The sequence below is a fragment of the Pagrus pagrus genome, assembly GCF_965226575.1.
Source record: "Pagrus pagrus genome assembly, chromosome: 12".
In the NCBI taxonomy this organism is placed as follows: domain Eukaryota; kingdom Metazoa; phylum Chordata; class Actinopteri; order Spariformes; family Sparidae; genus Pagrus; species Pagrus pagrus.
The window spans coordinates 25,089,628-25,104,636 of NC_140196.1; the positions used below are offsets into that span (position 1 = coordinate 25,089,628).

General features: G+C 39.8%; 1 protein-coding gene across 5 annotated transcripts in view; it reads left to right on the top strand.

The window, feature by feature from the left end:
- The window catches only part of col15a1b (collagen, type XV, alpha 1b), a 57,050-nt gene extending 42,819 nt beyond the window's left edge, over positions 1 to 14,231 (top strand). For 2 of the 5 annotated variants that reach the window (XM_084370070.1, XM_084370071.1), the window contains exons 21-43: positions 17 to 79; positions 772 to 807; positions 1,036 to 1,119; positions 1,214 to 1,279; positions 1,615 to 1,650; positions 1,961 to 2,023; positions 2,205 to 2,294; positions 3,065 to 3,100; positions 3,280 to 3,333; positions 3,609 to 3,665; positions 3,998 to 4,057; positions 4,515 to 4,559; positions 6,586 to 6,655; positions 6,808 to 6,830; positions 8,019 to 8,117; positions 8,294 to 8,432; positions 8,561 to 8,625; positions 8,799 to 8,930; positions 9,185 to 9,283; positions 10,017 to 10,091; positions 10,214 to 10,411; positions 10,642 to 10,757; positions 11,177 to 14,231. In XM_084370070.1, coding sequence (XP_084226196.1) covers positions 17 to 79; positions 772 to 807; positions 1,036 to 1,119; positions 1,214 to 1,279; positions 1,615 to 1,650; positions 1,961 to 2,023; positions 2,205 to 2,294; positions 3,065 to 3,100; positions 3,280 to 3,333; positions 3,609 to 3,665; positions 3,998 to 4,057; positions 4,515 to 4,559; positions 6,586 to 6,655; positions 6,808 to 6,830; positions 8,019 to 8,117; positions 8,294 to 8,432; positions 8,561 to 8,625; positions 8,799 to 8,930; positions 9,185 to 9,283; positions 10,017 to 10,091; positions 10,214 to 10,411; positions 10,642 to 10,757; positions 11,177 to 11,399 — 1,929 coding nt within the window. In that variant the 3' untranslated portion in view covers positions 11,400 to 14,231. The remainder of the gene's footprint in view (positions 1 to 16; positions 80 to 771; positions 808 to 1,035; positions 1,120 to 1,213; positions 1,280 to 1,614; positions 1,651 to 1,960; positions 2,024 to 2,204; positions 2,295 to 3,064; positions 3,101 to 3,279; positions 3,334 to 3,608; positions 3,666 to 3,997; positions 4,058 to 4,514; positions 4,560 to 6,585; positions 6,656 to 6,807; positions 6,831 to 8,018; positions 8,118 to 8,293; positions 8,433 to 8,560; positions 8,626 to 8,798; positions 8,931 to 9,184; positions 9,284 to 10,016; positions 10,092 to 10,213; positions 10,412 to 10,641; positions 10,758 to 11,176) is intronic. The other 3 variants (XM_084370074.1, XM_084370073.1, XM_084370072.1) reach the window with 3 other exon arrangements.
- The last annotated feature ends 778 nt before the right edge of the window (positions 14,232 to 15,009 follow it).

Consider the following 15,009-nt stretch of genomic DNA (forward strand, 5'->3'; position numbering starts at 1 on the left):
TTGTGTGTGATTGCAGGGCGAGCCAGGAGACCCAGGACCAGAGGGTCTTCAGGGTCCTGCTGGACTACCAGGTGCTAGGGTAAGTAACAGGTGTATACACAACAAATGTGTTGGTGAGCTGCAATAATTGGTTGAAAATGAATATATTTACTGATAGAGATGAAATGGCTCTGTTACAGGTTGACCAATTCTTTATAACAAATTTGTGATGTGAACAAATGTAGAATGGCAACATGGGTGATTTACTCTTAACTGCGCAGTTCACAAGTAGTGATTGTAGCACTTAAAATAGTGGGTCAAACATGTAGAGCAGGTAACTTGAAAATAAGCTTATTTGCTGTCTTCGGACTTATCGTCAACGGTTTAATTTATTTCTGTGTATTCAGAGGGGATGCACAGAAGAAGCACGTGTTAACAGCTACAACACCTTTACAATTACATGAGTCTTTTTTACATGTTGTGCATCAGCACACACGGTAGTAGTTGTACACTGCCTAGTTATCACATTTATCATCAGGATCGGCAAAGCCTTATGGGAATAATGCCTTAGACAGCTTTATTGTGGCAAGGACATTAGCAAGAATGCTAATACCAGGTAACTAGCTAATGAGTTTGGTAGCTAGAAGCTCACGCAACTAGTCAGATATTTTAATGTGAAACTCAAATGCAAATTGTTGAAATCATAAGCTATCTGTGAACAAGTCCATGTTTGTATTTTGCATCTTAAATAACACATTAGTTACTTTTTATTTGTCTTTACTCTACAAACAGGGGGCCAAAGGAGAAAAAGGCAGTCCAGGACCCAAGGTAGGGGTGCTGAACAAAAGTGTGGATATTAAGAAATATGTGACGGGATCTAGTACAATCTGTGTTATCAGTATTTTTATAATAACATCTTACCAAATGACGATGTGAAAGGGGTCGCTCTTAGTGATGAACCAACAGAGAATTATCACCTGAATCTGCAGCGCCGCTCAGCCTTACAGAGCTTTATAGTGAGTTTCAGCTCGTTGTTTTGTTGTGTCTGTTTTGAAGGGTGATCGAGGTGTTGATGGACTCAGTATCGCAGGACCAGCTGGGCCTCCTGGACCTCCTGGATCTATCATTAATCTGCAGGATGTACGCACACACACACACACACATACAGAACATCGAACACATTGTAAACATTTTAACAGTGCCCAATCTTACTCATCACATATTCTGTCTACAGCTGCTCCTCAATGTTACGGATGGTATCTTCAACTTCACAGAGATCAGAGGACCACCAGGGTCAATGGTGCGTAGCGCTAAGCTAATCATGCAAATTGACAATGTCTTCAACACTGCCATGATACAAGGGGCCTTTTACTGTAATTTGACCTACAATACAGCAATATAACCCTTGTATCACCCTACAATATACTTTACTACAGCATCATTAATGGATTTTTGAAGTGCTTTGGCTGCAGTTGTGTTTGATGATGCTGCCTCTGAGCATGTGATTTCTGCCTTTGACGGGACGATCATTAACTGAGCCTTACTGCATTTGCTTGTATCTGTCTACATGTCTGCGGATGTGTGCATGTGTTCATGTGAATGTGTGTGTGTGCGTGCTGTGTCCGCGTGTTGCAGGGCCCTGAAGGTTTGCCTGGCAGAGCTGGATTTCCTGTAAGAGCCTTTTGCAATATCATTTCATCACTATAGCATTTGTTTCACCTGTTGGCTGAATACAGAGAATATTTGATATTATAGTGATATAAGTGTGTTTTGGAGCAGAAATGCAACAATTATTTGACAGCAATGTAACTTTTTTTTCCAATTTTGCTTTTGCTGTCTTTGGGCTAAACAGGGTAGGTATCAGAAGTGGTACTGCCACAGATGGTGGTTTTTCCTCTAGGGTTACTTGAGTAGAATCTTTAGACCTTTGTAAATCCTAAACCTCACAACTCTGCCTCACTACCCTCTCGTCCCTCCCCAGGGCCCCAGGGGACCAAAGGGAGACATAGGCCCTCCAGGAGTCCAGGGGCCATCAGGGTTCAAGGTAAGAACTAGACCACAGTGGGATGACAGAGCTGCAAATCAGAATGATTATAATGATTATGACAAGTGTCTAAAAACAAAATAAATGTTTAACATAGTTAAATGTTAAGTTGAGACAATGTGGCCCCACTATATTTGGCGAGGAATATAAAAATGTAATTTCTCTTTCTTTGCACTAACAGGGAGAGAAGGGAGAGCCGGGGGTGACCATAGCTGCTGATGGATCCATCTTATCAGCACCAAGAGGCCCGCAGGGGCCCAAAGGCATCAAGGTATCAGAAAAGTGACCCTTAACCTTTGTCTGACTTGAGTACCTTACCCTGCTTGGTCAGTGAGAGGAAGATGATGTATCAAATAACATAACACCTGAAAGCTTACTGATTGCACCACAGGTACTCAGTTGTGGATGATAATAAACAGTTGAGGTCTACCTGCACAGCAGTATATCAACACGTCATGTGTGCATCATGCATGTCAGTCAAAGTCACACATTAGGGTTATTGGATAAGATAGCAGACAGAAGGAAGAGGAGAAATTGAAGACAGGATGTCAATATTTCTTGCCAACTCTACTGGGGTTGATGCATCAGCAGTACAGTAAAGTGATTGTTATGATGGTATTTGTGATTCCATAAAATTTTGCGGCTAATCTGGACTATTAGAAAATACTGTTACCCCTCCTGCTGTGAAGAAATAAAGATCAGTCTGTTTTACTATCCATGATAATATGCCTTAATGTTTCCAAATTTCTAGTTATTGCAAGATACTGCTGCTGATCAGTGACAAAGGCACTAATTCAATCTCTGACCTCAGCCATAACAAATACAGCGGAGCTCAGCTTTTTGGAGACTTGAATGGGCACCAAATTTGGGGTTTTGTGAAAAATCCCTGTTATTCCAGAGAAAGAATTCCTTTAAACTTACAGCCAGAGAAACAAGTTGTCTTTCGATACCCGTTTACGGTAACAATTAATGTAAATCTCACACCATATCCTGATTGTGTTCTCATCTCACATTTTGCTGTATTACTTTGTCCTGCCAAAGGGTGAACGTGGGTTCCCTGGACCTGCCGGACTTATGGTAAGAATACCTACAAATGTTAAATCATCTGAAAAATATTTTTTAAAAACTAATTTGCTCATGTGGAAAAGCTACACACAAATCTCTGTATTCTTATTGATATAAATTACTAGGGTTAACTGTTGGGAAGGGAATGTAAATGATGTGTATATTTATTACTATGTTTCTGTTTTATTCAGGGCCCAATAGGACCATCTGGACAAAAAGGAGAATATGGCTTCCCTGGTCGCCCAGTAAGTTGCTGTTTGCTGTATATATTTCAGGAAATGAACAAACCTCTGGAGGTAGAGAATCTACTGAACCACGGGTTTTCAAACTCACCATGACAAATGAAGGAATGAAATATATTTCTTCATGCCAAGAGAAAGCTTTTTTATTAATTTATTCAAGTTCAGTGCAGAACTAAATCTCTAATTTAAGGTGAGGACTTGAGGATCTCAGTACCTGATGCTCTACAGTGCACACTGTGCACAAACACTGATGTGTTTCATCCTTTCTCTGTCTGCAGGGACGACCCGGTATGCCTGGGAGGAAAGGTGACAGAGGAGACTCTACTGGCCAACAGGTAAGAGGAGAGGGAAAGGAAGAGAGAGACCTTTGTTTTCTTGTTGCTAAAACCTTAAAAGTTGAGCATTAAAGACATACATAGAATATATATACAGATACCGTTTTCTTACAGTCAGTGGATTACACAAGCCTGTATTTGATGAATGCTTAATGTAAATAAATCTCTGACAGCATGTGTGCGTCATCCATTTTGAATTTTGGTGTTAGGGTGATGCTTTTGTTTGGTATTTGAGATTGTCCCTTACTTCAGTTTCAGTCACTTTGACATTGTTTGTTGTCTGTCTGTCTGTCTGTCTGTGTGTGTGTCTGTCTGTCTGTCTCACCTCTCAGGGGCCTCCAGGTCCTCCAGGCCCACCTGGACTTCCAGGAAGAGTTCTTGGACTGAACGGAGTAAGTTTCCATCTGTGATTGGCTATTTATTTCTCTTGTTTGGCATTTTCAGGGATTTTGATGATGATGATGATGATGATGATGATGATGATGATGAAGATGATGATGATAAAAGCCAGTACTTTACACTGCAATATGTAAAGCCTTGTTTCACAGACGTATGTTGAGCTCCATAAAATGCATTTGAATTTTTCTTTACAAACCATTAGATTAATTATAAGGGCGCTGTAATCATATAATACACATAATAACACAACAAATATTGACTTTGATAAAAAAGAACTGTGGTTAAGTATCAGTGCACCAATATCATTGCAACTCAGTTTGTGTTTTGTTTTGTTTTGTTTTGTTTTGTTTTGTAGTTTTTTCGTCTCAGCTCATGTCTGTAAAGATCATCCCAATTCATAGTTGACTGATCATTTAGTCTGATGACGCTGCTCTTCTTTGAATTTTAAAGACAGTGTTTCCGGTGCGCCCCAGACCGCACTGCAAAAAGGGACGAGTAAGTCTTACTCAGACCATCTGATTGGTCTGTTTCAGCTTGAAATTGGACCATCTGGTGGTTCTGCTGGTGTTTGGGTGTAGCAGCATGGCAGCTCTCTGGTCTGGGCTACAAACAGCACCCCATCTCTCCCCCATCTCTCATACCTCCCCTCATTTCTTCCTCTCCTCCCCTTGTCTCCCCTACTGTCCTAATGATCTTTGGGAAGGCTACATGTCATCAGGCATTAACATTCCTCTTGTATGCAGGTTGTATGTGGACATGTGTTCCATTATTTGAGCTACCTGTCACGTATTTGTGGTTGGATCTATATGCAAAACTGATTGTAAAAAAAAAACAATTAACGATGCATTATCCACCTCTAAATGTGAAGTGGCTGGTCTGATCTGCCGTGCATCTTGGTTCAATTTTACCAAGATGTACTGTGAGTTTTATAAATCCAGTCTGATCATCCAGGATGAATGATAATGCCAGGTGTTAAAGGGCTCTGAGTGTGAATCCTGCTTGCCTCGTCTGTCCGTACTGTCCTCATCAACACAGGGAAGAGGAAGTTAGGTGTCAGGCAGGTATCAACTGTCAGTTCTCGTTTCTCCTATCATCTACTGTATATACATCGGAGTCGGTGCCAAATCACTTTTCAGTTCAATCAATTCAAAAAAGTAATTTATAAAAAATATTTGTTTTAAATATTCAGGCTTGCTGTTTTTATGTATTCCAAAGGCAATAAAAAGATCCCTCATTAATTGATTGAATTTAAAGTGAAATATATCAAACTCTGACCTGCCTTCCATTAGATAAATAGTGGTAGAAAGTAACCAAGCACACCTACTCAAGTACTTAAGTACACATTTGAAGTACTTGTACTTTACTTGAGTAATTCCATTTGCTTCGTTATACTTCTCCTGTACTACATTTCATCAAAAATATGTAATAATGTACTTTTTACTTGACTACATTTATTTGATAAATTTCGCAGTCACAAGTTAATTCAAAGTATTAATAAAAAATACATTTATAATATAATGTATAATATAATGTTGCTTCTTATTATTGCTTATTATTTATTATGCTTATCACTTGTGTAAATGTTGAATCCAGGACAAGTTTTCCTTTTCACTGTAGTACTGTTACATTCACATAAGCAAAAGATCTGAGTACGTCTTTCCCCACTGTATAGAAATGGATTGTGGTACGTGCCGTCTGCTCTCATGGTGCTGGTTTGTGGGCTTTGCTTTATAACTTTCTGTTTGAAATGTGTCCTGTGGCCTCTGGTGATGCTGCAGTTTCTACTTAGCTTAATTCCAATCAAATAAACTGGTAGAGGCAGTCAATGCGCATCATTAAATATAAAAATGCTAACATTTAAATGTGAAATTTGATGGTTAAAATAATTTGCTGGACATTTTATGGAAAAATCTGATTGGAATTGGGCTCCTTTTTCTTCAAATGGGATTGTTTCAGTTGTAGGTGTGGTGAAGGGCTCCTCCATGAACGTATGAAAATGAGTCTCTAAACTTTCACCTGACTGAATGTACGGAAGGACTCATTTTTTAAACTCAAAGCAACTGTCATAAATAAGTTTGCAACCAAGCATTTTCCTGCTGCAATGTTTTTCTTTCTAAACCACCGTCAAACACCAGGAAGTGAGTGACAGTTCCTATAAAACACATGACCCAAGATCTGTTTTGTAAAACCATCTAGAACACCTGCTTTAATATCCTGCCCTCTAACCTGTTGTCTTGTAACCACCACAGCCAAGAGATGGCTGTACGTGCTGCTGTCTTAAGCATGCATCCCGTGTATTTAACAGGTGTTTTTGCAGAGCTGACAGCAGTGTTTTGTGTCTCTTGTTGTAACCCAAGTTTTGCCATTTTTAACTTGCTCTTTACATGTTTGACTTAAAGAATGAATTCAATCTATGTGTTCAGCAGTCTGTGCATTGGTGTGGACTTTGTCTGCTAATGAACATACTGATATCAATGTAATGGTAATGGGTGTGTGTCTGTGTGTGTCTGTGTGTGTGTAGGAGTCAGGGACATTGGGACTTAAAGGAGACAAAGGAGATGTGGGATTAACTGGAGAACCAGGCACACCTGGTAAGACCTTTACAACAGATATGTCTTATTTACTGACATTAACATCCTCTAATATCTGGGTCTCCATTTGGTTTAAACTGAGTTGCTTAAAAACAATGAGAAATGTCTGCAGGAACTTGTATCATTTGTATCGTATCATATTTTCTTCTCAGCCGTGTTTCCAGATGGAATCGTGGTGAGTACCGATTTATCATTAATTACATGTCTAATGTTGTAAACCATACACTGACAGCAAATCATCCATTAGTGGGAATTCATGTCATGTTTAAGGTGCACTGACCAAAATGTGTTGTGTGACGCCGGGTGCTATTATAACAGAACCACAGAGTACTATCACCTGACCCTACAGTTCTACTTAGCTCGACACAGCGTTTTAGTGACTCTCAGCTCTTTGTTTTGGCTCATATGGTCCTTACTTTTGGTTCACTCTCTCCGCTTTCAGCAATAGGCAGCTTCTTTTAGCTATAAGCCACTGTGACAACCAACAAAGTTAGCGACTAGCTGGTACTTATATAGCATGTAACAGCTAAAGTGCCAGATAATTTACTCAGGAATTGGTGGAGACCAAAACAGAGCTTAACAATATCCTACTTACGATTTCTGCTTTAAATGTCTAAAAATGACTTAGATTCTGTTATATATTTTGTTTACTTAAATTTTACATTATCCCAACAATGTTGGCGAAGGGAAGTCAGTGAACATGAATAAACATAGCATGAATAAAACTTTAAAACATTACCTCATCCGTAAACATTTCTGCCTGACTCACAAAGACAGATTTTAATCAGCAGCAGTGGCTGTTGAACACTTATCCCACGCTACTTACATATTTTGTTTTGTTTAGATTGAGAGACCTCTGATGGCAGAAATTACATACTGTGCATTTAAAGAGGTGGGAATATTGACTAAATTCATCAGGTGACCAGAAACATGTGTCGAAATAAATGCTACTGTTGTCCAGCTTATCAGTTTTTGAAGAAGCAACTGTTTGCTTAAACACAATAACAGTCTGCTTACTCCCAAAATGTAATTATTGCTGCTCCAAGACAGGTTCCTTCTTCATTACTTTTGTTACTTTGGAAGCCTGTTCTCTTGATCACAATGATTCAGATGATTCACGATGCTGTTTTTGAAACTTAGAAGTTTGAGGCTATCAGTAATAAACTGCTGACCAAAAATGTTTCTAACATGGGGAGGCTGTGATTTTTATAAACAACGAGGTATACAAGCTGAGAGAAGAAAAATCTGAGAAAGGACTCCATTCTTACAATGAATTACGCTTCTGGATACTCCTGAACTTATCTTTTAAACAGCATGTGCTTGATCCTCTGTACATGTGTCTGTTTCTTTGTGGATCTCTCAGGGTGCTAGAGGTGATCAGGGATACACAGGTCAGAAGGGAGAGAAGGGTGACAACGGGCCGCCTGGTCCTCCAGGACTGCCTGGGAGGTCAGGACTTGTGGTGAGTTCTGATAATAAAAAGCTACATCCTGAAAATACGGTTCTAATTAGTTAGTATTTATTCAGTTGAATCAGTTGAATATCTCTGAGTGAACACTTTCAGCTTGAATTGTACATCGCTTTTAAAATGCAGTGAGGAATTCTCAGCTGAATTTCTCTGTACGTATGATCCTGCAGGGTCCAAAAGGCGAATCCATTGTGGGTCCTCAAGGGCCTGTAGGTTCTCCGGGCCGACCTGGAGCCCCTGGGCATGGACGTCCTGGATCTCGAGGACCCCCTGGCCCTGCTGGTCCCCCAGGACCTGCATATGGATCAGGTATGTGTGTGTGAAGGCAATTGAGAGAGAGAGGTGGAGACCTCAGCTTATGTCTGTCAAAGATATGTGTAAGCATGAGGCTGACTGTCCTGTATCTGTTAAATGTATTTCTTATGTGTCATCATCAGATGTTAGTATGCCTGGACCTCCTGGTCCCCCCGGACCACCAGGATCTCCAGGTTATGCCAACCCGGTAAGATACCTGTCATTGAGCAAGGCACTTTACTGCTGATATGCTGTTCTACCATAATTAGCCTCAGTATTAACACTTAGATAACAACTATATAACAACTATAAGTGTCAATATAGAGACAGATAGTAAGTGTGCTAAAGGCCCAGCACTGATGCAGTGATGTGTACATGCAGGTGACCACCTATAAGACACTCCACGCTCTGAGCAGAGAGACTCACCGGGCTGCAGAGGGAACGTTGGTTTATGTGTCTGAGAAGGGAGGAGAGCTGTACCTCAGAGCACGCAACGGCTGGCGCAAGATCCAGGTGTGTGTTGTATTTATGGACATGTGTAAGTTTGGTTTGATGTGTGATTCTTCCCTGTATTTGTCATTTATCAACAGTGAGACATAATTCACAAGCTTACGAGCTCTGAATATAAGGAAGCTTAATAACTATAGCTGGTCTCCATGACACTTTTGTGTTATTATCTAACATGCCATTTAACCTGATAAAAGCAGATGGTGAAATCAACATGGGATCAGAACTCTGAACCAGATCCGATATGTGTTTCCTTTCAGCTCGGTGAATTGATCCAAAATGGAGCCTCCTCTGCAGCGGCATCTCAGGCCCTCAGCAGACCTGGAGAATGGAGCAGACCGCACAGGGCCCACAGCCAGGTTCTCTCTCTCTCTCTCTCTCTCTCTCTCTCTCTCTCTCTCTCTCTCTCTCTCTCTCTCTCTCTCTCTCTCACACACACACACACACACACACACACACACACACACACACACACACTGTTCATCAGTTGTAACTACATTACTCAAGTACTGTACTCTAGTACAAATTCAAGGCACTTCTCTTGTGTATTTCAATTTTATGCAACTGACACTACTACATCTCAGAGGCAAATATTGTACTTTTTACTGCATTATATTCAGTGTTGTAAAAAGTACCCAGAAGTCATACTTGAGTAGAAGTAAACCTATCATGTTATATATTACTTGGGTAAAAGTCACACTCCATCTCAAGTTACCCATACATACTTGTACTTATATTACTACTTTACATAGTACATAGTACTTGAGTAAACGTCTTTAAGTATCTGGTATTAAATGTACTTAAGTATCAAAAGTACAAATACAAGTTAACAATAGATATATTTACATATATAGTATAGTTTAGTGGAGTATTTTCACAGTGTGGTATTACTACTCTTACTTGAGGATCTGAACATCAACAATGTACTGCACATGCTCTGAAACTGTGACAAACACCCACTAACAAACCTGATGAGACCATATCCAGCTGTGATCTAAAACTGTCTGTTCTCACTCATAAATCTTTGGAATCCTTTAAGCATATCTTTACATTTAGAACTGAACATACTAATTCATCATTTTTGTTGAATAGGAGCTTCAGGAGGGCAGCAGAGGATATCAGCCCAGCTATCACGTACTACCACAGACCTTCAAAGCTGTTCCTGGGGTGAGCGTAACAAACACACCTTCACAGGCACTTGCCAACACACACCCAGCAACGGCCTCACTTTGGCACACCTGGCTGACGCTACACCTGTGACGAATCATGTGTGTCTTCCTGTGTCTCAGCTCCACCTGGTAGCACTGAACACTCCGCTGAAAGGGGACATGCGTGGCATCCGGGGGGCAGACTTCCAGTGTTACCAGCAGGCACGCTCCATGGGGCTAACAACCACCTACAGGGCCTTCCTGTCCTCACACCTGCAGGACCTGGCAACCATTGTGAGGAAGTCGGACCGCACCAACCTGCCCGTGGTTAATCTCAGGGTGAGGAGAATCTGATATTTACACTATAATAGATATACATTACATACATTACATAGATATAATAAAGTTTCACTGCTGTTATCATTATTCTTAGTCAGCATTTCTGACCTTTGTGACCCACTGTGTTCCTACAGGTTTAAAGATACACTCAGTCATAATGGATGGTATGTTTACTGCTGACATCTTCTTTTGAGATGTTTCAGCTCACTTTTGTCCATCTCTCCTCTCAGGGTGAGGTGTTGTTCGATAGTTGGATGTCCATCTTCTCTGGGAACGGAGGCACGTTTAACCCGTCCACTCCCATTTACTCCTTTGACGGGCGCAACGTGATGACTGATTCAGCATGGTGAGTAAAGACGTGTCAATCAATCAATCAATCAATCAATCAATCAGACTTACATTGTTATACAATAAAAAACAACATTTTTAAAAAATTAATAAACAAATAAATAGACATGGAAATAAATAAAGTTAAATTAAAAGCCACATTAAAATGGTGGGCCTTGAGTTTGCTTTTAAAAATACCAACATTCTCTGCTGGCCTCTGACATTTAGAAAAAAATATAGCTTCAGACACTGGGGTTCAATCCCAAATTTGGTATCACCAGTTAGCTTCAGTCGGGTCTTAATAATGTGTATAGGCTGAGTTCTGCGCTCAGTTTTAGGCCTTTGCAGAACTCTTTACACCTATGGGCAAATTTGTGTTTCCAATTAGCTAACCTGCATGTCTTTGGACCCTGTCTCTGTCTCTCCCTCTCCACCCAGGCCAGAGAAGATGGTCTGGCACGGCTCCAGTGCAGTAGGCATCCGTCTGACCACTAACTACTGCGAGGCGTGGAGGACGGCTGACATGGCGGTGACGGGCCAGGCTGCACTGCTGCAGACAGGACGACTGTTAGGACAACACACCCGCTCCTGCTCCGACCACTACATAGTGCTGTGTATAGAGAACACGTATGTGGGGAACACACATCAAAAGAGGACCTGAAGACACAGAGCAAACACACACACACACACACTCACAAACACACATGCAGGCATGCTGAAAGTGCAGAGTAGATAATGCAACATAGTGCACATACATTTGAATTTGAATGGAAGACACATGCAGGCACATACACACATTGTGATGACATGTCACTGCATAGAAATTACAAGAACACAGATTCAGGCACTTGTATTCATACATGCAGATAAAATACACACATGCAGAAGCAGGCAGCAACACTCGGAACGGCTAAGTGAGCACAACACACATGCAACACACACATTTCAGTTCCTTTCACTTTTAGTTTTATCTTTAGTACTGTGTGTAATCCAGCAGTCTCTAATGTTGCCATGCATCCGTCCCAGTCCAGATCAAAGTTATCTGTATTCACTATGAACATGAAACAACATTGGGCCTTGGAGAGAATGTGTTGTAGAAGTAAGAGATATCAGTAGAACTGAATAACTTAACAGACCATACCAGTGTTTATCTCCATCACTACAAATCCTTCATACCTTACTTTTTTTTTTTTTTTTACATTATTTCTTATTATTTTGACAGTTTCATGCAGCCATCAGTTTCTATGTGTTTCCCAACAGCATGAACAATCTTAAAAGTTTGTTTGTGAACATTAAGTTTACATAATTTTTTTTCAGTGTTATGTTTCTGATGTGATGCAGTTACATTTTTAAAGGTGTGCATTACACAAGTTCAAAACAAGAACATATTCTGTAATGTAATGTCTGATGTTCACTGTGATGTCTTAAACACCTTAAAGGTCCTTAAAAGTAGGTTTTAGTGGCATCTAGCTATGAGGTTTCACAGTGCAGGTGTTTTACACTAATCATATTACATTTCTGTCAATAGATCCCCCTAAATCCAGCACATTGGACGAGTCTGCCAAATGATTTTCATGTAGGGAAAGCGATAGACACTCTTGGCTGTTTAGAACAAAAATAAATACATTAAATTTTCTTAATGGTTAGCTGTGATATAAAATATACAGCATGATTAATGATTTGTAGTAAATGGGCTAGAAACTTGGCAAACCATTAGTGTACATCCATGTTCAATTTCCTTTGCAGGGAAACAAGGTATTGTAGTCTTTAGTGATTTTTTTAATGGAACTGAATCTTTGGTAAAAAAAAAAAAAAATGGTCCAGTTACTTAATTCGGTCTCTTTTCCGAACATGACAGTGTTGTAGTTTAGAACCAAGTGTTGTGTATTAAAGCCGGTGTTCTCTGAAGACTGTATTTACACTGCAGGTCATGCAAGAAGTAAATCACCAGGTGTGAGTCACTGAGGATGATGCTTTCTGGCAAACATTCTGTTATGTCAATATATCCCTTGAAGAAAAATCAAAACTAACAATGTGTTAGTCCATCTCTTAAAGGAACATTTCACTCCCTGAGATCCCAAATTGACATTTTTTACACAGGTGGCCATTGTAGTTTTTATCAGATATTACTCAAACAGGAGAAAATAGTGCGTTTGTTGGGGACTGTTTTCAGCTGCGGAGTATTACACATTTGGTGCTTCGGTCAGTATTTCTGGCAGCAGCAGTGTGTGTATATGAGATTGAGTCTAAATAAACTGCAGTGTATGTTTTCATAGTAATGAAGGAACATATCACAGTGCAACAGTTTGGCTCATTGAGGCCCAGAGGAATAACATGCTATATATCAGGCTTTCATACACATTTCATATTTGTTAGTAGGATGCAGTCATTGTTGGTTTTGGTATTTTAATGGGATTTATTGACAATAAGAAAAATATAGAATATGGCCATACTTGCCTTATAAGTATGAGCACAATGTGAACCATTACTGTACCACGGTTTACTGTACTCATGTAATGAGCTACTTTTTTGTGAGACTTTTTGAGTGGATGTTTCTCTCTAACGTCAGACATCAGTGTCCATTCCTTACTGTCATATTTTAGCTGTAAATACACTGTATGTAAATGACTTCCTCCTGAGCAACCAAGTCAAACAATCACAGCATCATTTACGTTTCCTCCCTGGCTGGAATTGACCAAAAAAACATTTTACCACTAAGATCTTCTCTCCAATTGTTGAATTTAAAGAGATTAGTCATGCAAGATAAGCCCCCTGCTGAAAACTTGTTGATTCACCAGCACTGCTTACCTTGTGTTGCATTTATTTATCAGTTTAATGCATTACTAATTGGCATCTCATAATCCAGTATTAAAGATTGATCGTCCAAATCAGGATAATATAGATTTTGTTTTCCTGTATTCTGCTGAACTTTGGTCCTGCTACTCGCAATAACGTGATTTGAACTAGTCTCACCATTAACCTCAGTGCTTTAGCGTTCGTATTAGAGTTGAAATCAATGTGTGGTTTTCATTAATTTATACAGTAGCAGGACATAGTGTGGGAATCTAGTGAGTTCACTTTGAGATGAAGTTGGAACATGTACATGTACAGTATATATGTGTGTTATTATTGTCCAAATGTTCTTGTTTTTTACTCTGTAGAGGTAGATTTTGTATGACGCACACTAAATGATTTTCTCTCACCAAGCGTTGATCGGGATGTAGTTCTGCCTGTAAAGATGACATAGGCCTGGCTGAAAAGGCACACAGTGTTTAAAATGTTTTGATTTTCAGAGTTAGTTGTCCTGATGTCTGATGATGTTACTGTTCAAACAAAACTTGAGCTTCTGAGGAAAAAGAACATTTGTACTGACAGACTGGTGCTCACTGAATAAATGTCCTATTTTGTGTTTTTTTTTAAATGTGGTGACTCCTTTAGTGTCCTTCACTCTTTGTGTCTGAGACTTTCTATTGCACTGTTTTGATAAAAGTCAACTCAATGAAAATATGACAAGACCAGTCTATGCATCATAAGGGTTCCTTTGGTCACTTAGAAATATTTAATCACCCTTTCATATCTTCAAGTTGCAACATTCATAGATCTTGTAATTCTGCCCTTTGGCTATTAATGGAGTGTACGATAAACTTTCACATACAAATGAGTGCATCAAAGCAAAACCCTTTACTGGTACAACTTCTGACCAGTCCTCTCCTACATTTTACGAGACCAACTTCAGTGGAAATGTCAAAGACCTTGTCTAATTTGACAATAAGTCCAATTCTGTATATGTGATATAAGGTGTCATTTGTGCCAATTTAATGTCATACTGGTTTTCACACATTAAAATCGAATGGATGGAGTCCTATCTAATAATGATCAGACAATGCACCAGAGTTGGAGTTAGGACTTTATCCTTTCTTGGTTGCTGTCCGGCAAGGCTTTGCCCTACTTTGCCCTTGTGTCATACCCCGCCCCCTTGTGGGTGAAAACAGCCCCTGGCTGGCAGTAAATGTGAATTCTGTGTTCTCTGCCAAATTAATAGCATAAAATATGAATACCCTATGGATTTTAAGCTATTAAGAGCCCAAATCTGATCATCTGATCTGACTACAAGCTGAGAGGAGGTGAAACAGGTCAGTTTTAGCCATATTTCTACCTTCAACCATCCAAAGTCAAAGTTTAAAGCACTCCAGAATGATTCAAACACTCCTATTTGTCTTTGCCATTATAAATGCGTCACTTTTATCTCGCCAAGTGCCTGTCTATCTAAA